The sequence below is a fragment of the Panicum virgatum genome, chromosome 8N (genome assembly GCF_016808335.1).
Source record: "Panicum virgatum strain AP13 chromosome 8N, P.virgatum_v5, whole genome shotgun sequence".
Classification (NCBI taxonomy): Eukaryota; Viridiplantae; Streptophyta; class Magnoliopsida; order Poales; family Poaceae; genus Panicum; species Panicum virgatum.
Window position 1 is genome coordinate 48,893,331 of NC_053152.1, and position 24,326 is coordinate 48,917,656.

Below are 24,326 nucleotides of genomic sequence, written 5' to 3' on the forward strand. Positions count from 1 at the left end.
AGCTGTGAGCCCGTGACTTGCAACCACTGACTGAGGGGCACATGTGCTCTGCATCAGTGACTATAGGGCAAGTACCATCAGGTTGATAATGCGGACCTAATTCTTCAGAGTAGTGTCCCGGAACGTCTTAAAAGCAATGCAATGATCTAAACAAACTAATTCTGCAAGATGTTTACTACCGCGTGCTGGTGGCTGCCTTGGCAAAGCCATCAAACGCGGCAGAGGACAATAATTATTGAGCCTAACAACCAACAACGCCCACGGCGTGCACTGGTGCATGTGCAGGTGGCTGGCCCAGCCGCCCAGGGAGACCTTGACGCCGAGTCAAGCCGCCGGCCCCCACTCATTGGGTAGGAGGAGGGCATTAGCCAGTAGCCACCGCACTGACATTGCATCTTTTCTGCGAGTCCCCATCCCACCATTCATGTGATGCAAAGGGAGAGGAGCCTTTTGCAGCAAGCTGGTGGTGGCATCCTTTCTCCCTGCTCTGCTCAAGGTATGTTGCCGTATCATCTTTTCTGCTTGTTCAAGCAGATTACTGCTAGTTCTTATTGGGACTGTTTTCCCTTCTTGGAAGATGATTCACAGTTGAGTTGTGCTTCAGATTTGCATGAGCTTGTCATCAAGAGGTAGAACAAGCTTGGAGCTCTGCGCACCCATTTCTGCTGGACTTCTCAATCTCTTATTAAACAGATCATGTTGGGAGCATAAAAAAAATATAATTGACACATACTAATCTATTCTACAGCCTTCTGATAAGTGGCTTATCAATCTGCCCCTCTAATCAGGTACATACTCCATCATCATAGCTGCAATTGATATGCTTTTCCACTGAACTAGTAATAGCTAATGATTGAATAGTCTTTCTTTCAACGTGCATCGCCTTTTCATTTTCTTCTATTTAGGAATCATGTTAACATTTGTTGTGCAGTCATTACTAGCCTGAAAGTTGCACCGGCCTCACCCTATCAACGACGGCGACCAAGCAGAGTTCATGGTACACATGCCTCACCCACTCATTCCTCGCTGCTGAAGTGATGTCAAAAAGAGGAGGAACTGGAATGGTGGTTCAGTAGGAAGTGCTCTTTGGGCTTTCAACTGGCTCCTCTGTTTTTGCATCCTTTCAGTTTGGTAAGTGAAAAATTCATTGTCTGATCGATAAAGGGATCGGATGTTTAGTTTCCCCTCTCTCTTTTCTTAAACGATTCTTCTCATTTTCCGTTGGACAGCTGAGCAAAAACTTAAAAGGGGACTGTCACACATACTGTCTATCTGTTATCGAACATCGGCCTCATCCTTCAGCTCTACTCTGCTAAGATCATGGAGTTATGGTACGTTGATAGAGTTCGGGTTTCCACTTCTTTCTTCTCATAATCTCATTGCACATGCCTTATTGGCTGATTTGAACGTATTGATCACATGCAGAGATAGCAGAAGTTTCATGCTAGACAGAACACAATTTCTGATTGATTACATCCGGTTGGGAGCAAAAAGGGGGAAAAATTCATTGACACATACTGATCTCCACTACACTCTGATCAGTCCTATAACAGTGGATTCATATTCAGTATTCAATCTTACTAGTACACAGACACACGGTTCTGTGCCGTTAAGAAAAAAATTGATATGAAAGGTAGGCCTGAAAATGTGCTAAGCATGAAATCAAGGCATCAGTCAGAGTTAGATCACTAAAAAGAAAACCAAGGTGGAATTTGCACAACACTCAGTTCAAATTCTATGTTCTTTAATCCTTCATTTGAGCTGAGCAGGCTCTAGTAGTATGTCAAATCACAGATGAATATGCATCAAGTAAGTTTTTTTTAAAAAGAAAACAGTCTGGGTTTCTTCTTTTTAATAGTTCGTTAAAAAAAAGTAAATTTCAGAAAATCGGAGCAAATTTTACACATACAAGTATAATCATGTGAAAATTACTGGTAAGTAAAGTCAACTATATCCAGGCAGAAGACTGAGATCAGGCTGTTAGGGCTATGCTCGGCTCATTTCTACTTTCAACTGGTTCTAGGCCTAAATAAAGTTTCAGCATGGCACAGTTTTTTTAGCATGTGGAAAGTGTAGAGCAAAATATAGATAGACCTCAATGTTAAATGCCCAACTATAAATAGACTTGATATATATTAGCAGTCAGTCTTTATTATAAACAAAGGCATAATTTGGACCTCTAATGTTTAGGGGAATCTAAAAGTAGTAATGCATGGATGTACCTAAGTCCACCCAATATAGTTTTTTTTGTGTCTGTCTTTCGGCTTGTGCATGGTATGAATTTTCTCTAGGTGCTGGCATCATTTACATATCCTTTGCTTCGTAATTAGTGTGAGATCATATGCAGTAGTACTTTACATGTATGTGTACTCACCAGAGCATGCATGTATAAATTATTGCATCATTCAAGTGCTTATTCAGATCCCTAATAAGTACTGTTGTAAACTTGTCACTTTCAGATCTAAGTTTTGTTTATCGATTGACACTGTGCAAGCTGGTTCAGTAATCCCACTGCCAACTTGCTCTTCTTGCTGGTGGGTCTGTTTCTGGGATTCAACTAATGGCAACCATATTATTTTCTTTTGCCGGATCATGCATTAAGAAGCTCCAAGAAATCATTACAGACGAAACAATACAGATACTACATGTTAAACAAGAGCTTAGTGACTTGCAGCAAACAATGATGCAAGTACAGTGTTTTCTCATAGATGCTGATCGGAGGAGGATTGAAGACTTTGCTGTTAGCAATTGGCTTGGTGAGCTGAAAGATGCAATGTATGATGCTGATAATATCATCGACTTGGCCAGGTTTAAAGGGAGGAAGCTACTAGGAGAACAGCCTTCGTCATCATCAAGAAAATTAACCGCATGCAATGGTTTTCCACTTGCCTCTAGCTTTTCTGCTATTTTGACACGTCGTGATATTGCTGTTCAGATTAAAAGCCTCAAAAGAAGAATAGAGAGGATTGCAGAATTAGGTACAAAATTCAAGTTTGAAGCAGAACCTGTTGTCAGTGTTTCAGATATGAGGAAAACGTCCCACCTTGTGGAACCAAATATTGTGGGAAAGGAGATTATTCATGCTACTGGGACATTGGTAAGAGTGGTGCTAGACCACAGGGAGAAGAAGGCTTACAAGATAGGTATTGTCGGAACAGGAGGAGTTGGAAAGACAACATTAGCTCAGAAATTATACAATAATCAAAGAGTAAAAGCTAACTTTCAGAAACAGGTATGGATTTGTGTTTCCCAACAGTACTCTCCAGTTATTCTGTTGAAAGAAATACTACGAAATGTCGGAGTGAACCAAGGGCAAGGTGAAAGTGTGGGGGAGCTCCAAGCCAAACTTGCAGAAGCGATCGAAGGAAAGAACTTTTTTCTTGTATTGGATGACTTGTGGGAGCCTGATGTATGGACCAATTATCTAAGAATTCCACTAAATGCTGCAGCTCAAGTAACAATAGTAGCAACAACTCGACATGATACAGTTGCAAAGGCAATTGGGGTGGAGCATATGCACCGAGTTGAATTGATGTCAGAAGAAGTAGGATGGGAGCTACTCTGGAAGAGTATGAACATCTCTGATGAGAAAGAAGTGCACAACCTGCAGGACACAGGAATGGAGATTGTTCGAAAATGTGGTGGCCTTCCTCTTGCAATTAGGACTATAGCTGGTGTTCTCTTAGTGAAGGAGACAACAGAGAGTGAATGGCAGAAGATTCTAAGCAATGATGCTTGGTCCATAAGTAAACTCCATGCTGAAGTGAGAGGTGCTTTATTCTTGAGTTATGATCAGCTGCCACAAAACCTGAAGCAATGTTTTCTTTACTGTGCTTTATACCCTGAAGATTGGACACTATGTCGTGATGATCTTGTTAGGCTCTGGATTGCTGAAGGCTTTATAGAAAAGAAAAAGAACCAACTACTGGAAGATACTGCAGAAGAATACTACTATGAGTTGATTTCAAGGAACCTCCTCATGCCAGATCCAACGTATATTAACCAATACAAGTGCAAAATGCATGACCTCTTAAGACAGCTTGCTCAGAATTTATCAGGAGAAGAGTATTTCTGTGGAGATCCACGGTCATTTGAGGGCAGCAGTATATCTAAATTACGACGTGTGTCAGTTGTAACAGACAATAATATGATTGCTTTACCTACCATGAACATGAATCAACACAAAGTGAGAACTTTAATAAGTTTCTCTGGCAAGTCACTGACATCTGAATCTTCAATTTTCAAGCAATTTCCATATGTTCGTGTTCTGGATTTAAGTGGGTCACTTGTACAAAATATTCCAGATTATATTGGAAGTTTGATTCATTTGCGCTTGTTCAAACTTAATGATACCAGCATAACATGCCTTCCCGAGTCAATGGGATCACTCAAAAACCTTGAGGTATTGGAATTGCAAAATTGTGACAGTTTGTACAACCTTCCTGTAGCAATTGTTAAATTATGCAACTTAAGGCGTCTTGGTCTTAAAGGTTCACCCATAAATAAGGTTCCAAAAGGTATTGGGAGGTTGAAATTTCTCAACGACTTAAAAGGATTTCCAATTGGTAGTAGCAGTGAGAATTGTACTGGAATGCAAGGTGGATGGAATCTAGAAGAGTTGGGTCCTCTTTTGCAGCTGAGGCAACTTCATATGATTAAATTGGGAGAATCCGCAATTTGTAGTACAGATTCAGTACTAACAAACAAGAAGTATCTCAAAGTTTTAAATTTACGGTGCACTGAGTGTGCAGAGGAACAACACCCTGAAGAGGTTGTCAACAATATTGAGAAAGTTTTTGATCAGCTAATCCCTCCAAATAACCTGGAAGATCTATGTATTAAACGATTCTTTGGTCGGAGGTTTCCCTTCTGGCTGTACAGTGCTAAAGATTTGATTTCATTAATTGAGTTGAAACTCCAACATTTCACGTCCTGTGAGCATCTTCCTCCAATAATTGGACAGCTCCCCAACCTAAAATATCTGAAAATCGAGGGAGCCACTGCAGTCACCAAGATTGGACCCGAATTTGTTGGCTATGGGGTGGGTAATCCCGAATCTGCAGAGGCAATAGCTTTCCCCAAGCTTGAAATGTTGGTCATCTGGGACATGCCCAACTGGGAGGAGTGGACTTTGTTTGCTAATGAAGAAGAAGCGACAGCAGCAAGTAAGGAAGCGGGAAAGGATGGAGCTGTTGCAAAGCAAATCGGGGAAGCCCCACCTCCAAGGATGCAGCTGCTGCCTCGTTTAAGGAAGTTGGACCTTGACCGCTGCCCCAAGCTGAGAGCTCTCCCACCACAGATCGGACAGCAGGCCACCAGTTTGAAGGAGCTCCATTTAAGAAATGTTGATAACATTAAGGTGGTGGAGAACCTCCCGTTCCTCTCTGAGGCACTCGTAATTGCTGGTTGTAAAGGCCTAGAGAGGATACAAAATATTCCGCAAGTGACAGAGCTGCGTGCACAGCTGTGTCCGAACTTGAGGTGTGTGGAGAGGTTGGACAGCTTGCACCAGCTGTTTTTGACAGGGGATATGCAAGATGTCTCCTCACGGTGGCTGCCTGGACTCCAAGAGCGGCACCAGCAGCTGCACGGAGAAGACCTGGATGTCTACACCTGGTGATGATTGTCCAATCCTGTGAATATGCAAGGTATGACCACTTTTTGGATATTTGAATATCGTTACATACTTATCTTTCCCCTGGTTTCCTTTCGTGCTCTGTTTTCTTGTCATGATCGACTGACAAGCTATTTCCTTTTGCTTTCATAAAGGGTACCGTATCTCTTGAAGATGGAAGTGCCTAGCTACTCGTGGACCTGAACGTCTGTCTAGTGCCGGCGAAGGCTACTGTATATCTTGATGAAGAACAACAACATGAGCTGATGTTTCCGCTGCTTATGGGAAGGCTTGTTAAATGTTTGTTTAAGCGTTTGGCTAGTGTGCATGTCTGAATAAAAATATAAAATGTGTGCTACTTGAGTTTCTGGAATAACTCTGCGATGAGCTTGAACGTTTTGTAATTTGCAAACATGTAATATGAAGAAACTGAACCTGCTGTTGCCTGCTTTCTTTTGCCATTATAGATATACATGAAAATCGAACTCTAGTTAGCAGTTTAGCAGTAACATTTCTGGGTCCTTGCACTGATGCATCTTGTACAGACCACACCCGATCTCTGTTGCCGGCTGCAGCATAGGCCGGCCAAAATGGTGGCCCAGTACCAGCATCTTCTGCAGATCACAGTCGGTTCCGGCGGCCATAGGATGCGCCGCCGGAGAAGGGCGCCAAAATGGTGGTGCTGGAACCCGACGAGCAAGGGTAACCACGCAGACATGGGCATGCTCGTCGTGCTGTCACTCGGACGCCGCCGCGCGCCTCGAGGACGCGAGAGTTCCCGACGCCGTGGCCGCCACAACCGTGGATGGCATCGTGGTCAACCGCGGGGAACGCAGGCAGGTACGGGTTGATACTTCGCCGGGCCGCGTTCGCCACGGCCGGCGGCTTGTGTTCCGGCCTGCTTGCAGCGCGACGGCGCATCAGATGCACATGCGCGCGTGGTGGTCGGTCGTCTCACGGTGATTCGGTGGTATTCCTCCGCTCGCTGACAGATGCACTTATTAATTTGCCCGGCCGTCCATATGTGCGTATATAGCTGCATAGACGGGCTACTAACTTTTGTTGGCTTCCATAGATCAGTGTTGTTTGCTTGCTACTAGCGTGTGCTTCATGCAACATGCACCATGCATGCATGATTACATGCATGATGCATGATTACATGCATGTTGCAGCTTTTCCCTGCTTTTCAAGTCTCGTCGTCTTGCTTTTCCCTGCTTTCATGCAACATGCTTACATGCGTGATTTGCAGAGGCCAATATAAGCAGTACGCATCATCTAAATTGGCCTCACAAGTTCGATAGCGCTGGAAGCTGCTGCATGCCGTAGAGTTCATCTGAATCTGCAGGCTGCAGCTTCATGGATGGAACTCGATCAGTCAGTAGTCGGCACCAAGGTTTATGGGCCGAATTTCACTGAATTTCGCCCATTTCGGTTAGGCCCGAGACAAAAAATAAACTGGCGAAAAAAATTCGGCTCAATTTGAATTTGTAGCCCAGCCCAAGGTCCATTACAGCCCACAAATACCTCTTCTCACTATAAAACTCGGGACTCCAACCTGAAACTCTAGAAATTCCCTGCTGGCGGCCGCCGCCAACAGGCCGCGGAGGCGCGGTCGAGACGGGAGCGGAAGAGGGTTTCCCCGTCAACCTCCTCGAAGATCTGCCCATCTCCTTCCTGGTTCGTCCCATTCCCGTCCATCTCTCCATTCAAATCTGCAGCTCGTAGGTGGTGGTTGGTCCTCTGTTTTTAATCGTGTTGGTTGAACTTGTGCTGATCTATCGTGTCCCTAATCAGTTGTTGTTCTTGGCTAGGCCCTGCTCATGGAGGCATCACGAAGTTAGTTGGTCAGTGCCCGTGTACGCAGCGGGTTGGTCGGCAACAGGGGCAGCGCCGGCGGTCAAGGCGTCGAACACGTCGGAGTTGGTCACGATGCGCCGGCAAGAGCTGCAGTATCATCTTAGGCTCAATTGGACTCTAAAATGTGTTAACTGGACTGTCGTGTGGACTGTGGTGCATGTAGTATCATCTTTCTTATTCTCTCTTGATGCTTATATTATCTATTTTGAAGCAATCGCTCGAAAAATATCTGTTGCTTTATTTGTAAAAAATTCGGTCAAAATTCGGTCAAAATTCGAATGAAGTTCAAATTGTTTGACCGGTCAATTCAACTGAAATTCGGGCCGAATTTCCCGAAATTTCCGAAATTCACCCATTTCGGTGGGCTCCGAATTTTTTTTGCTTTTGAATCCCAAAACCTCGGCACTTCCCCTAATTAACCACAACTTGCTTGGGTGTGTGGTTGCTCATCTGATTCCAGAACAATGCGATCATCACCGACAGAGCCACCACAACACACTGTTTGGGTCACACTTGACAGTGCCTGTCAGCAAACCATCGGCCAACTCATGGTGGACAAATTGGTGCCTGTTGTATCCCAATTGTGCAACTTGCTTATATGATTAGTCAGCAGAGCCCCCACTGCTGCCTGGTTGGGTTGGGGTGCCTGTACCCTAAATGGACCAGGTCATCGTGCCTCAACGGAAGATCAATAATGGAGTGGGGGCCACATGGCCCCGCTCCCAGCGCTAGAGGGGATGGAGACCTTGACCATGGAGTCAAGTTGCACCAGTCTCACCCGATCAACGATGGCAACGGAGCAGCGTTCATGGTACATATGCCTGCTGGAGTGATGTCAATAAGACGAGGAACTGGATGTTAGTATGGATCTCCATCAGTTGGCCTAACGGCAACTGGGCCCTTGACTCGCGTCCTGATCGGGGACGCCCAGCCCAATAGACTGCTGGTGGGCCCCCGTCGTGCAGTGACATATATAAAGGAGGTGGGGAATGCGGCACATGACACGAGGTTCGCCGCCGCTACAGTTCCCACCGTCCAAAACCTTTACCCGATCTAGAGGGGGCGCTGCTGCGGCGGGAAGTCCACCGACGCCATCGTCCTCGCCATAGCGAGGATGTCCTCGTCGCCCGATGTCACTGCGTGCCACCGGCGCCGCCCTCCACAACTCCGGTGACCCGCTGTGTCAACAACCCTCACCGACCTCGCCATCGCCTCTGCACCCCACGTCACTGCCCCAGAGCAATCCTTCCCTGATGAACCAGTGCTGGCCAGGTCGAGTTCCTAAGAATCAGTGAGTACTCCCACTCGATCTACTGCTAGTTGATCCAAAAATTATAACAATGGTATCAAGAGCCGATCTAGTGGGTAGATCGAGACGGGGAAAGTTTGGATTCGTCATGAATCGAAAGAAATCAAAAGAAAAGATAGAATTTTAATGCAAATCAAAAAACAAAAATGAAAAGATAACCCTAGAAAGAACGGGGAGGCGGGGGAGCTCACCTGGGCCTCACTGCCGGCCATGGAGGCACGGGAAAGATCACCCAATAGCGCTCTGGTGCACACGGAAGTTGCCTACCGTCTCAGGCTCCAGCTGAACAAGGCATAAAGCAGTGCTAGCACGACTGCACGAGGTGGGTTAATGGTGGAATCGATGCTGTCGTGCTTTCTCTCTTTTTTTTCTTAATTGCGGTGCCCTCATGCTTTTCTGCTGGCCAGCCATCCCCTCGACTGCGACTCATGTCGACATGCACTAGCTCATGTCTCTATTAGAATATCAATAATGCGAGGCCAAATTTGCAGCAAAAAAGCAGATTCCATTAGGAAGTTGCCTACCGTCTCAGGCTCCAGCTGAACAAGGCATAAAGCAGTGCTAGCCAAGGGAAGAACTCACAGCACCGTGCAGTGGTGTCCACGACTTCAATTGCAGAGCAAGCCCTTGGTATTCATTGCTGCGCAGATGACCGATTATCGGAGCTGCAATTGTGGGAACTGATGATGTCTGGTTTTGTACTTTGTAGAAGCATCACCGCCGTGCTCTGACCGGTCCAGCCATGCTTGCCTGCGACATTTGAGGTGGTGGTGTTTTCCTGCAAAATAACTCATCAGCATGCCGTACAGTGGTTGTTGAGCGAATGCTAGCGCTGCCGATAAGTTAGGTTCAGCAGTTTGGATAAAACAATTACCATCTACAAATTTGCCTTTTTTATAATGTCTAATTGACCCTTTAGATTAGCAAGCAAATCATCCCTGGGTTTATACATATCGGCAATTTTCTGATCCATAATAGATGATAATTGGCTGAGCAAGTCGGAAGATGAGGTGCTTACATCGCTTATTACCTCGACTTGCTTATTTTTGAGCGTGAAGGAGGGCATCACGAAGTCTTGAGCCCTCGTGACTTGGCCTTTTTGATCTTTTTTGAATCCCTTCAAGAATTGTGCCTTGAAGTGCTCCGTGGCCACCAAGTAATCTTGGTGCTTCTCCTCGCTAAGTTCCTCGAAAGATGTAGAGATGATGTTGCCCTCGTCGAGGTCGGTGATAATGCTCATGTTTTCTAGGGTAGATTAGATCGGTTTTCAATAACCAAGATATCTTTCCCTAGCGGAGTCGCTAAAAAGTGTGTTGACGCAGAATTTGGTCACACACTCGAATGCGCTAGAACACGCAGCAAGATCGTCAAAACGATCAACACCAGCAGCCTCTCTGCGCAGACCGGTCAGACCAGTTATGCGAACCGGTCAGACCGGTGCTCCAGGGAGACGGCAAAAACCTAGAACCACAAGCTCGAGAGGGATCTGTCGGAGCTTGAAGATCTAGGGTTGCTCTGAGGTCGGCATGCCACTCAGAACGCCCTCGAACGCCGTAGAGATGCAAGAAGAACATCAGATGGGGTTGGAAAAATTAGGGTTTGGAGATGAAAAGTAAGGTACTAATTATTGAATCGATTGAGATTACCTTCAAATAGCAAAGATTTCCTTATACAAAATCTAAATCTACTCGGACTCTATAAGCCTGACCGGTCAGACCGGTCGGCCTCAGTGCATGCCAAATTTGGCTGTCAACGATCGACATTCCAGATACTCCGGACATGTGTTCGGACATCCGATCGGCATCTTGGATATTCCGGGTATATGTCCGGATACTCCGGACATGTGTTTGGATATCCGATCGACAACCTGGATACTCCGGTACATGTTCGGATACTTCGAAGAGGACCGGTCTGACCGGTCGGGAGACCTGATCTGACCGGCTGCACCTGAGTCATCTATTGAACTCATCTTGACCGTGTCAAACTTGACTTGTGCTAATTTTGGATGTCAACAGGAGCCGAGCGCATTGGTGATTGTACGTGTGCTAGCTGTGTGTGAGCCCATTACTGACTTGTAGTCAATGGACTGCTCTGCTGCATCAGCGACCATCAGGTTGAGGTTGGTAATGCCGGCTTAATTCTGCAGTGTAGTAGTGTCCGGGAAGGTCTTAAAAGTACTCGCGTGTAGTAATGATTTAAACAAACTAATTCTGCAAGACAATTACTACTGCGTGCTGGTGGCTGCCTTGGCAAAGCCATCGAACACGACTGAGCGGAGGACAATAATTGAGCCTGCCGACCAACAAGGCCCACTATAATGGAGACCTTGATGACGCGCGAGGCCGCGAGTCAAGTCGCCGGCCCTCACTCACAGGAAGATGCTGGCTTGTACAGGCTTGGGTCGGAGGAGCGCATTAGCCAGTAGCCACCGCACTGACATTGCAAGCTTGCTGTGATACACAACTCTGCCGCACGGGTATTGCTGCATATTCTTGATTTGCATCTTTTCTGCAAGTTCCCAACCCGCGTTCATGTGGAGTACGCGTTTGGTCTTTCTAGCAGCATGGCCGCTGCATCTGCCCGATCCAGAAATGCCAAGTCGGATTGCAATCTTGCCAAACCCAGACCGCCCGTGAAAAAAAACCCAGACGTGCGGCATTCGTGGGGCAAAAAGAACTGAAGTACATGCACAGCGGTTCGACGTGTGACTGTGGAATCTCGAGGCAAATTTAAAACAGTTCACGCTACCAAAGATCTCGAGGTTATTAATATATAGGAATATACAGGTCAGCTGTTCACACACAACATAATAAAGCTATATACAACTCTGAGGCTAATTAAAATGGGTTACGTTCCGTCGCCTACAGGCTAGTACTAATTTCATCAAACATGCACAGTGGTCTTCACATGTACTCGTCGAATCTCGAGGTAAGCAGATCGAATCTACAGCTAATACTATGATTATTAAATGTACTTACTGGCTAATCCTACAGAAAGCTCATTGGCTTCTTCCACAATATTCAAATGCCACAACAGTCTTGGTAGACTGTGCTGTATAGTCTAAAAGCAACTTTTCTGCAAGTCTCCAACCCACTATTCATGTGTTTCAAGGCCTTCCGCAACAAAGGCTCTCCAGTTTTCATTTACTCCTCCGCTGTTTGTGTCCTTGCGCTCTGCTCTGCTGAAGGTATGTTTTTGGATATGGAAAGCTTCATGGCCTCCAGTTAATCAAGACGTTCAGATTTCCCCCTTAGCATTCTTTTCTCATAAGAATTGACTAATCGTGCAGAAGCTTGATGCTGGACAGTGTGCCCATTTCTGATGGACCATTGATTCATTAGATCCTATTGGGAGCAAAATAATATACTTTGAAACATACAGAGCTCCATACGAAGCACTCTAATCAGTGCTTTACCCGTTGACCCTTATTCAGGTACCCTTTCTAGTTCTAACAGATCTGAAAACTCTGACATTTAGCAGTAATTTTTCTTGTTAATCATATTACCTGCTAAACTGGTCTAATATTCAGGTACCCTTTCTAGTTCTAATAGATCTGAAAATGCTGAGTTTTATCAGTGATTTTTCTTAATTATATTACCTGTTAAGCTGTTCTAGTTATAGGTGTTGATTAACCGTGCTGTCATTTAACCTGCTAAGAATTGTCCCCGCTTTTGCAGTAGTTGCCATAGGATCTGCTGGTTCTCGATTCTCCTAGCAATAAAGTGATAGTCCTCAGTCATCTATTCTATACATTGGTCTCACCAGGCACCTGTGTTTTAAATTGCATCCCCTCTTTCATGAAGGCCTTAAAAGTACTCATGGGTAATGATCGGATGAACAAACTGCTTGTTTAAGAAGATTACTATTGGTGGTTATGAGACTCTTAGGCTCCTTGGAAGATGGTTCGAGTTGTGCTTCAGATTTGCATGTCCTTGTAAGCAGAAGCTTGATGCTATGTGCACCAATTTCTATGGACTTCTTAATCTCTCAAGTTTATCTAAAAAGCTCTCATTAAAGAGAAAAGTGCAGGGAGAAAAAAGAATTGCACTGACACATACTGATCTCCTTCTGTAGTGTTCTGATCAGTGGGTTACCAATGCACCTATAATCAGGTACTTAATGCACCAGCATGGCTTTAATTCAGTAATAATTCTTTCGATGAGCAAGCACTTAACCTATTCATTCTTTCATCGACTTTTGCAGGTTTAATGAGCTCTGTTATTTGTGGTTATCCGTCGTTTATTGGCTTATAACTTCTGCTATCCACATTATAAAGTGGTGTTTAAAATCAGTTACTTTCATCTGCCTAGCTTGGGCGCAGTCTGCTGGATGTTTGAAGTCTTGATGGGTTATCATCTGATAATTCTCTTTATACAAATAAATAATTAACATTGAATCTGGGCATAAGTCATTCTCTTATTAACAGGTAAGCTTTCAAGGCTACCACTATATTTCATCTTCATTTCCTTAAGTTACAATAGTTGTGACTTCTATAGTAGCGTGTTGAAATGGTGAATCAAATAGTCATTATGCTATAGCAAATAAAAAGTTCACTGTCGGCAGAATTTCTTGAGGTTTTCTGTGCATAATGGCAAATATTTTCCAATTGATAACATCCAATCCAATCCAAGTTCGCTTACAATATTTACCAGCACAAACAAAAGGACAATAAGCTAACTCAGGAGTTTATACCTCAATACCTAACCGGACTACTCATTTTGCTAAAAATCATCTTGTGCCTAGTGTATTAGTTCCTGACCCATATGGAATAGCATTATGTATGATGTATAAAGAAAAATTTAGTGATGTTTAGCTTAATATAACAAGGTGCCCCAACACCTTGGTACATATTACACCACAAATCAGTACTGGTATATGTCAATCTTACTATTACTAATTGGAGGCTCCTTTGAAGTCTCCACATGAAGCTACCTAGGATTCTAAAAAAATAGAGGAATCATATAAATTCTCGCAAAAATCAGAAACATCTAGCCATCAATCTAACAAGTCTAATTATAATAGCCATCGGATCTGTTATATTTTCTTATAAATTACCCACATCTGCTATTATGAAAATAGACTAAAGTAACCTATTTCTTGATGTACATGTCTTGATTGTGCACCTATTTCTTGTCATCTCTGTTGTACAGCTGAGGGAAAAAAAAGAAAAGTTAAAAAAGGGGGGTTGATTGTTGCGGCAAGCTCCTTGCCCCAGGTACTTAAACCAATATAGAGTTCTGATTTCCCCGTTTTCCTTCTAATAACACATGCCTCATTGGCTGATTTAAATGTGTTGATCATGCAGAGATAGCAGAAGTTTCATGCTAGACAGAGAACAATTTCTGAATGATTACATCGGGTTGGGAGCAGAACGGAAAAACAAAATTCATTGACACATACTGATCTCTGTGTATAATACTCTGATCAGCCCAATAACAGTGGTTCCATATTCAGTATTCAGGTACCGTTTTCAGTTCTAGATGATCTGATTCAGTGGTAGTGTTTCTTGTTGTCTGCTATGCCATTCTAGTTGTGCCCACCACTTTTCTTTTGGTTTCTTCTCTAGGCGATCAGCTAATAGTCCTCCCATCTTGTCACACCCGGTTTATAAAGGCAAACCGAATGCATCTCATATGTGCGCCAGGATCAGTTTACACACATATGATTAACCATAAAGTGAATATCACAACTAGTGCAAGCGTAAAGACAGTATTAAATAACTTTATTACAAAACCAAATGTCTTAAGCGAATAAGTAAACGTCTATAGAGTAGAAGCGGAATCTTCTTCAGCACAGGCAGATGACTGGGAGACATACGCCTAGAAATCCTCGAAGTCTTCTGGAAACTCCGGACAGTTGTTATTATGGTCTGAGCAGCAAGTATGCAAGGGTGAGTACACTTATGGTTGGTACTCAACAAGTGGCAGGAAAACAACTATAATATATGCAAGGCTATTTCAAGGAATAGCTGACACGGTTTAACTGCATTCAGCATTTTTAGTTGATCATATTTTATTAGCAAGCATTATCTAGATATAAGTATATACCATTAAACCAACAAGATAAGCATATATAGAGAGATAAACAACAATTAACCATAAATTAGAGCATCGAATTAGATCAACTTCAAGTTCAATTATCATGTGAGGGTCCAAGCCGCTCTTGACCGTGAACACGGCTAACCGGTTAGTTTTACACTCTGCAGAGGTTGTACACTTTACCCACAATTCGTGTTTCCCATGTCGCCCGGGTTTGCAAGGCCCTTAAACACTTCCTTTGGTGAGTGGCTAGGGATTCACTACGAGGCTTTTCCAAAGAATCACTATATGTATGCACTGGTCCCTTTTTCTGCGGTGCCTCAGAAGACGAAGCTTCCTTCACCCGCTCCTCAAAGCACGATAACCCGAAAAAAATCCACCAATCACCGCCCCAGCACGACATATAGATCATCTAGTTACTTAGCCAAGACCAGAGCCATATAGTATTGTGGTTGCACTATTTTTCTGGGTGGTTCTCCATGTTCCAATTAAATCATATACTCTTGATTAACAACATTAAGCATCATGAACATGAAGTAAACAAGTATAGCATTTGTATCATCATTAACCAACCATAACCCAAAGTATAGCAACTAGCATAGCTACCCAACATGAAATTAAACCCAAGTTGATCAAGGAATAAGGTAAACAATACTAGGCATGTCCTTAACTCGGTTCCCATCATTTTATAGACACATGCATGTACATAAAAGTAAATGTGATAGATTTGGTGATTTCATGGGTCAAAAACATGATCAAGGGTCCACTTGCCTTCCTCAAACTGCTGCTGGTCCAGCCCTCCGAAGCCTTGATCTTGCTGCTGCTCCTCGAACTGCGGATCGTCTATCGCACCAAACGCGCACATACAAACGAGCGACTACAAACAATAAGAAACAGTACACCAAACAACATAAACAGTACAAAAAGAGGTTACTAAACTATACTACTCGTTGCAACGATCGCGTGAGCATAAAGATCATCGAAAATGGATCTAAAACGAGAAAGTTATGGCTAAAACAAGATCTAAGGGCTAAAACTTAATTAAACCTTATACTCAGGGGCTAAAACATAAAAGAAAGGGCTTTTCCGTAAATACTTTTCAACAGCAGTGGACGGCGGGTTAATTTTGGAAAAATAGAGGGGCTTATGTGCAAAAAGACCACGGTTGACCGGTTTCTAACTTAGTTGACTTGGATTCGATCTAATTTGGGTCGTTCGATTTAGATCCAACGGTTAGGGTTCTTTGGGTCGGACTGGCGGCGGCGTGAGCGGCCGGCGGCGAGCTAGGCGGCGGCGCGCGGCGGCAGGATGGCCGGAGTAGACCAAAACGGTCATCTGGGCTTGGGTTAGGCTCGGATTTGGGTCGGGGAGCATGTTCGTGAAGTCGCGAACTCGATTAGGGGATCTGGACAGCGAGACAACGGCCGGAGCAGCGCTAGCGGCGGCGCATGGCGGAGTGAAAACTCTGGCGAGCTAAGCGCCGGCAAGAAGGCGAGATAGGAAAATAGACGGGGTCGGCGAGGTTCCTCTCACCACGGCGAAGCTCCGGAGCAGCGATGTCGTCGAGGAAGCAGAGCGGAACGGCGGCACGGCGGCGAGCTCCGAACTCGACGAAGCGGCGGCTCTGGGAGCTAGGGTTAGCGAGGGCTAAGGCGACGGCTGCGGGTTTGGCGAGGTCTAGGGGGGGTCTTGGGTTCCTTTTATAGGGGCGACCTGGCGCCTGGGCGTGCGGGCCCAAGGGGGGCGCGGCGGCGCGCGTTAGCGAGGGCTAAGGCGACGGCTGCGGGTTTGGCGAGGTCTAGGGGGGGTCTCGGGTTCCTTTTATAGGGACGACCTGGCGCCTGGGCGTGCGGGCCCAAGGGGGGCGCGGCGGCGCGCGCGGCCGGGTCGAACTCGAGCTTGAGTCCGGCTCGGTTGGGGGAGGGAGACGAACCCGACGGGCGGGGCCTGCCTGGCGGTGAGACAGGGAGGGGGAGGTGAGCGCTGGGCCGAACTAGGCCGGGAGGCGAAGAACGGGCCGCGGGAATGAGTTCTGGGCCACGTGGTGAAAGAAGAAAAAGAAAAAACGTGCTGGGCTAAAAGAGACGGAGAAAGAGAAAAGATTTTCCATTTTCCAAAACGATTCAAACATTTTCAATTTAAATTCAAACTCAAAGATTTGAATTTAAGTTGAACAACAAGCAAATAAAAGATGTAAAGTAGCATGAGATGCACAAACCTATATTCCTTACATTTATTTTATGGCTAAATATTTTATTTTAAGCTTGCGATAAATGCTCTAAATCCGAGATAAAATAAATAAAACCTTATCGAACCTACAAAAAAACCTAATTAAATTTATTTAGGCTCCTAATTTGAAAATACGGGTGTTACAAACCTACCCCGAATCTCGTCCTCGAGATTCGGCTGGGCTAGCAAAGAGCTGAGGGAATTCTGCCTGTAACTCATCTTCTCTTTCCCAAGTAGCCTCATCCTCTGCATGATGACTCCACTGAACCTTACACATCCGTATTCTCTTACTCCGAGTAATTCTCTCTAGTGTATCCAAAATTTTGACTGGATACTCGGTATAAGTCAGATCATCCTGCACATTCAGTTCCTCCAGTGGTGACTCCTCCTCTGGCACCCTCAAACACTTTCTCAACTGAGATATATGGAACACATTGTGCACATTGGACAATCGGGCCGGTAGTTCTAGCTCATAAGCTACTTCACCCTTCCGGGCCAAGATCTTTAATGGTCCGATGTAACGAGGTGACAACTTCCCCTTAACTTTGAATCTGCGCAAACCTCTAATAGGTGACACTTTGAGATACACAAAATCTCCTTCTTCAAAGATCAACTCTCTACGTCCCATGTCTGCATAACTCTTCTGCCTCGACTGTGCGACTTTCAGATTCTCTCTGACAATCTGTACTTGTCGTTCGGCCTCTTTGATGATCTCTGGGCCGAACAACTAGCTTTCTCCTGTCTCACTCCAATATAATGGAGTCCTGCACTTCCTTCCATATAATGCCTCAAACGGTGCCATCTTCAAGCTGGCTTGGTAACTATTGTTGTATGAAAACTCTGCATACGGCAAGCTCTTATCCCAACTGCCTCCGTGCTTTAGAGCACAAGCTCTAAGCATATCCTCTAACACCTGATTGGTCCTTTCTATCTGCCCATCTGTCTGCGGGTGATAAGCTGAGCTGAAGTTCAGCTTCGTATCCATTGACTCATGCAACTTTTGCCAAAACCGAGATGTGAACTGAGTACCTCTGTCAGACACAATCTTCTTAGGTACCCCATGTAGGCAGACAATCCTGGATATGTATAGCTCTGCTAGTTTGGCTCCCGAGTAAGTAGTCTTCACTGGAATGAAGTGCGCTACCTTTGTCAACCTATCCACAATAACCCATATAGAATCATAGCCATCCTTTGTACGTGGTAACCCCACAATGAAATCCATACCAATTTCTACCCATTTCCATTCTGGACACGAATCCATACCAATTACAAAAGTAGATATACGTGAGAGGAGTAGAAGAAAGGAAAAGAAAAGCTTACAGTGCTGGACACGAATCTACTTGCTCCACGTTGGCCTGCTACTGGTAGGCTGCACTCGGCCTCCTGTGTTGCTACTGCTATGTCGTCCCCTTTGGATCAATTCATCAAACAGGTTGAATGCGCCTTGACACCTCCGCTGGTTCACTGCTCCAGAGACAGCAGCCGTCGAAGCAAAGACCCTGCAAGAAACATATGCAGATACATGCTTGCTGAATCGCCCTGCCTGCAGCAGTGATGTGCTCGTGGTGCCTGTCGCTGAAGGTGCCACGCGAAGCTGCTGTGCCGGCCGCCACCTGCCCGAAGATGTGCTGCCGAAGAGGCACTGCCTGCTGCTGCTGCCATCCTGGCGCGCGTGCGGCCCTATGTCAGCACGGGCATGCGCTGCTCGTCCCGAGCGCCGCACCGACGCGGCAGGCGCCGTGCGCCTTGCCGGCGCTGCTCCTTGAACTACGCAAGAACAGAAAAAGAGACCAAAGGAAATAACGCGAATCCAATCACAAGAACAACACCAAACTACTCAAATCAAAAACACCAGGAGGGCACAGGAGGGAAGGGCCTCCATTCCCGTTGAATTGCAGTACAAGATCTCAAGATTTCATCCCCAAATTCTAACCCTAGATCAGGAGAGGAAGAAAGGAAAAAAGAAAAACGTGAGAGGAGGAGGGGCGACGGGGACTTGTGGACCAGACTAGTTGGCTGCCCTCCTCTCTCTATTTTATCCCCTCTAACTCTCTAGACTAAAGACTAAAATACCCCTAGACTTAACTAGACACTAGAAAGCCCGTAGGGGCAAAACTGGAAAAGATACATTGGACTCATCCGACGGCCGATGTTCTTTCTTCGACTCGAAGCCTTCTCCGCGATGCCGCCATGTGGACGAAGATCCGTTCCGCGGTTTTGGAGGGTCCGCGAAACCCGGGTAGGTGGCCGGTTTTGAGAAAACCGCCAAAACTCCACGCGCGGGAAGATTCCTGCCTCCACGCCGTGGCCCTAGACGTCGTTCCTGCCTCGGCCTTCTGACGGCCCTAGACGCCGCCTGACGCCCGTCACCTCCTCGCCCGCAGCGAGGCCCTAGACGCCGTCGACGCCCGTCGCCTCCGTCAGTCCTAAGACCGACGCCCGTGCCTCCACGACTTGGAGTCTTCAACCGCCGTCAGCTTCCTTGGTTTTGTGGCGCAAACCAAGAAACCCGTCTTCCGTCGCCGCTTGCGCCCTCGATACAGGAGTGGACGCCACAGCTGCCGCCTGGCCTGAGCTCCTCCATGGCAACTCTCCGTCGACACTCGACGCCCGTGTACCTGCAATCCAAAGACCAAGCGCACGATCACACCGCACGGTTAACAATTCACTCATCACAGGCAGGATAGAGTACTCTCATTCCTCATTTTCTCTTCCATCTGGCAGCTTGGGGTGCTACTTGAGTAACAAAGCACAAAGCAGATAGACAAAAGAAATCTTCTGTGTCGTGCTATCCGTGGGACAGTGGGCAACTTTGTTCCATGTGTCTCAAGGCATGACTTTATTTACTCCCATTGCAAGAAAAGAATTATTCATCGGCAACCGTGCTCTATGCAAATAGTGTGACAAAAGAGATGCTAATACAACAAAAGTGAAGTTGCCGCTCGCGGGGAATAGAAGCCAAGGCATAAACCTCAAGAGCTAGGCATTTTGGCAAGCTGAGCCAACCATAGTCTCTCGAAATTGATCTCTTCCATCTGGTTGCTGGACTCCTAAAAATCCACCAGGTATGCCAAACACCTCTCTTTTTTTCCGGCTATCCGTCCGCAACTTTGAAATGTCACAAGTTTTGTATTTATTCACTGGTTTAGGAGTTTTTAAGAATGAACATGACCTTTCACGCAGGAGAACGGGACAAGGAATTGATCATGATCATGGGCTAGTGTTATATCTCCAAAACATCAAGTACTCAATCGTTGACTGCCAATATTGTACTTCATGAAGCGAGCGGTATTGTACCTTTCTTATTTGCATTCGCTAGTTAGTGAGAATAGAGATAACTGATGCACTTTAAATTGGTAATCTAATGGGAAAGTTTGTCTACGGCAAGTTAATGTTAATCTATAGTTTTGTTTGACAGGAATATCCTCTTAAAAAACTGTTAGAATTCCACTTTAAAACATGCATGTGCAATTCACATTGCTAAATGTATACGTTAGAAAAACAAAATTAAAAAAAATTTGAAAAGCTATATATGATGTGATTCCTACTGTTTTTGTTTAACCATTTGACGCACAGGGCTGGCTTTGGGACCTGCTCAAGTTTCTTTGCTGTGAGGTCGCGTTGAAAAATGCTCTTTTTCTTAAAAGAAATGTTAAGCCCTATCACAGGGACATCACAAAACTTGCAAAAGCCGCAGTAGAAGTGAGGCAGATCTTGAGGCCCCTCCACCCCGCCCCCCTTCTCAATGAAGACATTGCTTTAGAAAACACAAAATTTATGATCGAAGTGTGCACGTTCCATAATTAGATAAAGTGACAGGAAGTTTATGCTACTTAGGATAGAGTCCGTTGGATAGTTATTTGTAGATCGAGCCACTAGGTCACATGGGCTACATCATCTAATTGCCCCTAGGGCTGGATTCACTACTACAAAAACGTTGATTTGTCCCGGTTGGGAAACCGCTGTTGTCCCGGTTTCCCAACCGGGAACGCCTGTCCGGGACAAAAGGGGTGCCCTTTTGTCCCGGGTGTGGCAACAGGGACAAAAGAGGACCTTTTGTCCCGGTTGGTAACACCAACCGGGACAAAAGGTGCAGCCAGCGCCCACGTGGTTGGCGCACTCTTTTGTCCCGGTTGGTGTTACCAACCGGGACAAAATGTCTCTTTTTTTTCATGTTTTTCTTTTCTCAATTCTTTTTTTATTTCAATTATACTTTTGCATTTCAATTAAACTTATGTATTGGAATTCAGTGTGTATGATCTCCACTAATATATACATATATATATAGTTACTTATATAATATTTGTCCTAGATAGTTTTCATATATAAATTAATTCACTTATATATATATATGTATACACATATCTATACATGTGAATTCCTTTACATATGAAAATGTCTAGGACCAATATTATATAAATATATATATACACATATATATTATTGGAGTGCTTATATATATAATACATACATACTCCATCATATTTGCATAGGTATATTCGTTCTTAATTACATAGTAGAATTCGCATTTTGGAAATTTAATACATACATACATACTCATAAATAGAAATTTAATACATAGACACACATATATTTACATAGTTATATTCGTTCTTAATTACATATATACGCGTATATTGTCATATTTGCTGTGATTGTCAATATTAGATATTCCATCATAGTAGAATTCGCCTTTTGGATCGAGGACTTGCTCAACAATAAATCCGGAGAATTGTTCTTGAATCGCCATAATCTTTTCCTCCGGTATGAGTTTATCGCGCATCTCCCCGACCTATGGAAAAAGGGGATAATTAATTTCGACTAATTAAAATACGAGTTCAAATATTAACAAGTTTTTTACTTACTTCCTCCTCCCAATCTGTCCAGCCCTTTGGAGGACCTACCAGACCATGGATGTTCTCGCATACATAGTATGCGCACAATACAGTGCCTGGTTTCTGCCTCATACACTTTAAGAGAGAAGAAATTATCAGGTATTTACATGAATATATAATAAAACTAATGAATCGTGCAACGAATCATCCAAGCGCGTACCGGAAAATCTGTCTTGATCTTCAATTCCTTGTCAAATTTGCCTGGATGATTTTTAGCGAATTCTTTCCAAACCCTGTGTATGATTAGAAAAATTATAGTCAAGTAACAAAGTGATTCAAATTATCGGTCATGGACGGAGTAGTGGTAGAATTACTTTTTCATCATGTTAAGAAGATTTTCGTATTGTTCTGGAGGTCTCCTCAATGAGTCCATAACCACGAGTAGGCTCTTCTCGGGAATTATGACAATTAGGACAAAGTGTTCACTGCAAGATTATACGGAGGCAGTTCTTGGTAGTTAAGGTTTAAACAATTCGATTATAGAATAGAAAGAGTTAGACGGAAGGAATCACTCACGCAAAGTTGTAAGGAAACAATATCATTTGCTTGTTGTGATGAACGCTTATGTACTTGAACAAGTTTTGGAATATGTCATCGGGATTGTCACGTAGAAGCCTCCAATTACAAGTAATTGGGTCGATGAAGCCGAGGTGAGAGTATCCCTTTCTTCTGCAAGTATGTATCTCCATTCTACATGATACCGAATACATCAAGAGATCAGTATGTTGAGATCATGCAAAACAATACGTAAGGAGAGTAAAATACTTACAGAACCCACAAGCCGACCATAGAGATGTCGAGGGCCTCCTGATGGAATAGTTGGTAAATTTCTTCCCAGTTTATCCATATAATGGCCTCCCCCCGTAAGAAATCGTCATCTTTAATCTTTGCGCCCTGCATGAAGATGCAATCGGCCATCGCACGCATGTAGTGCTGGTGCAGCTTATACATTTGCGTTGGAAGCACAGACACTACTTCGGGGGGTACAAGAGTTTTGCCGATCTCAAACGTCCATTTGACGACCACATCGGCCTTTGGAATATCTTCTCCCCCTGCAATCTGAGCGGCCGTCAGGTTTGATTCTTTCAGAAATGTAACAAAGTCTTGTTCTTGCGTCGTCTGTCCCACTACGAGAGGCTCTATTGATTGTTTCTTTTGGGCTCCGAGCTGTGGAACGTCGGACGACGACGACTTTGATTGTCTCTTCTTTTTCTCAGTAGTTTTGATAATTGTGCATTCGTAGTCTGAAGGGGGGTCTCTCGGAATAAATTTTCTCTTATTTGCTTCGCACATTTCCTTAAAAAATTTCAAATCTATCGGATTTATGACTTTCTCGGGCTCCGGTTTCGGCTTCGGCTTGAAGTGCTCTTTAACTCTTTCTTGAGTTATCCGATCGCATTCTTCAAGGCTCATGTCCCAGGGTTTAATAGGAGCCTCCTTGGTTTTCTTCTTCTTTTCCTTCTTCTTTGGAGGCTCCCTAGCCGGTGCAGCTACCTTCTTTGCCGGCGGCCGTTTCTGCTTCTTTGCCGGCGGCGGAGGGGGTGGCCATGGAGGCGACGGTGACGCTTGAGTGTTCATCGGCGCATGAGATGATGGTGATGGAGAATGTGCCGGTGAACCTTGCCGAGACAGTGCTGCCCTTGGGGAGTTTTGCGGAGATGCTGGTCTTGGAGAGGCATGCTGAGATGCCGGTCTTGGTGTTTGATCATCCGACTTTAGGACAATGTAGCGCTTATCCCATAGGATGTAGCCATGAATGGCTTCTGCTAGTGTCCTCTCCCCATCGCCTCCAAGAATATCAAGCTCGAGCGTCTCCCAACCCTGGCACACCTGCTCCACGCGGCCCACCTTTAGTCCTGGGTGGATCTACCACCCGGGACAAAAGGGGCCCGTTTTCCCTCGTTCCCGCCTAATGTTATGTTTGTTTTTGTTTCTTTTTACTTCTCTTTTAAAATTGGCTTTCATTTGTTAATTCAGTTAATAAAATTATGATTCCAAAAATTATGGAACAAAATTTCTTATCTCTATATAAACTTGATACACGCAACAAAAATAATTAATTTTCATTCAAGTGATTGGGTCAATGAAATATCTAACTTTTTTGAAATCATATTTGTTATTTTGACCATGCAAAAATATATTAGGTGATTTTTTTTTTCAAACTGTTGCTTTTCGACAGAAAGTGGATTCTATCACGATATTAATGTTTAAAAAGTGAATTTTAGATAAAATTAAGCAATTTCATGATATTAATGAGTAGTGTGTGAGTTTGAGAGATAGTGTGTGTTAGTGAGATTGTGTGTGTTAGTGAGAGAGTATAGTGTGTTAATGTGAATGTAATTTCATGAAATAAATAAAATTAATTGAGTAATCCATTATTGAAT

The 24,326-nt window shown here is 44.5% G+C and overlaps 1 protein-coding gene and 2 long non-coding RNA genes across 13 annotated transcripts in view; all 3 read left to right on the forward strand.

Annotated features, from left to right (window-relative positions):
- The window catches only part of LOC120685577, a 60,566-nt gene extending 47,355 nt beyond the window's left edge, over window positions 1-13,211 (forward strand). For all 3 annotated transcript variants that reach the window (XR_005679642.1, XR_005679641.1, XR_005679640.1), the window contains 2 exons: window positions 12,458-12,892; window positions 12,984-13,211. This is a non-coding gene — a long non-coding RNA (uncharacterized LOC120685577). The remainder of the gene's footprint in view (window positions 1-12,457; window positions 12,893-12,983) is intronic.
- On the forward strand, window positions 283-6,106 carry LOC120685576 (putative disease resistance protein RGA4). 9 transcript variants are annotated; one of them, XM_039967584.1, is made up of 8 exons: window positions 283-496; window positions 578-629; window positions 749-788; window positions 932-1,131; window positions 1,230-1,331; window positions 1,426-1,633; window positions 2,460-5,648; window positions 5,770-6,106. In XM_039967584.1, exon 7 carries the CDS (start codon window positions 2,561-2,563, stop codon window positions 5,618-5,620), a length of 3,060 nt encoding a protein of 1,019 aa, XP_039823518.1. In that variant the 5' UTR covers window positions 283-496; window positions 578-629; window positions 749-788; window positions 932-1,131; window positions 1,230-1,331; window positions 1,426-1,633; window positions 2,460-2,560; the 3' UTR covers window positions 5,621-5,648; window positions 5,770-6,106. The 9 variants fall into 9 exon arrangements, with proteins under 9 accessions (XP_039823518.1, XP_039823520.1, XP_039823519.1 ...); XM_039967586.1 differs by having other exon boundaries at window positions 589-629; XM_039967585.1 differs by having other exon boundaries at window positions 605-629.
- On the forward strand, window positions 6,767-7,777 carry LOC120685579. Its single transcript, XR_005679643.1, has 2 exons — window positions 6,767-7,291; window positions 7,426-7,777. It is a non-coding gene; the product is annotated as an uncharacterized LOC120685579 (long non-coding RNA).
- Window positions 13,212-24,326: the final 11,115 nt, after the last annotated feature.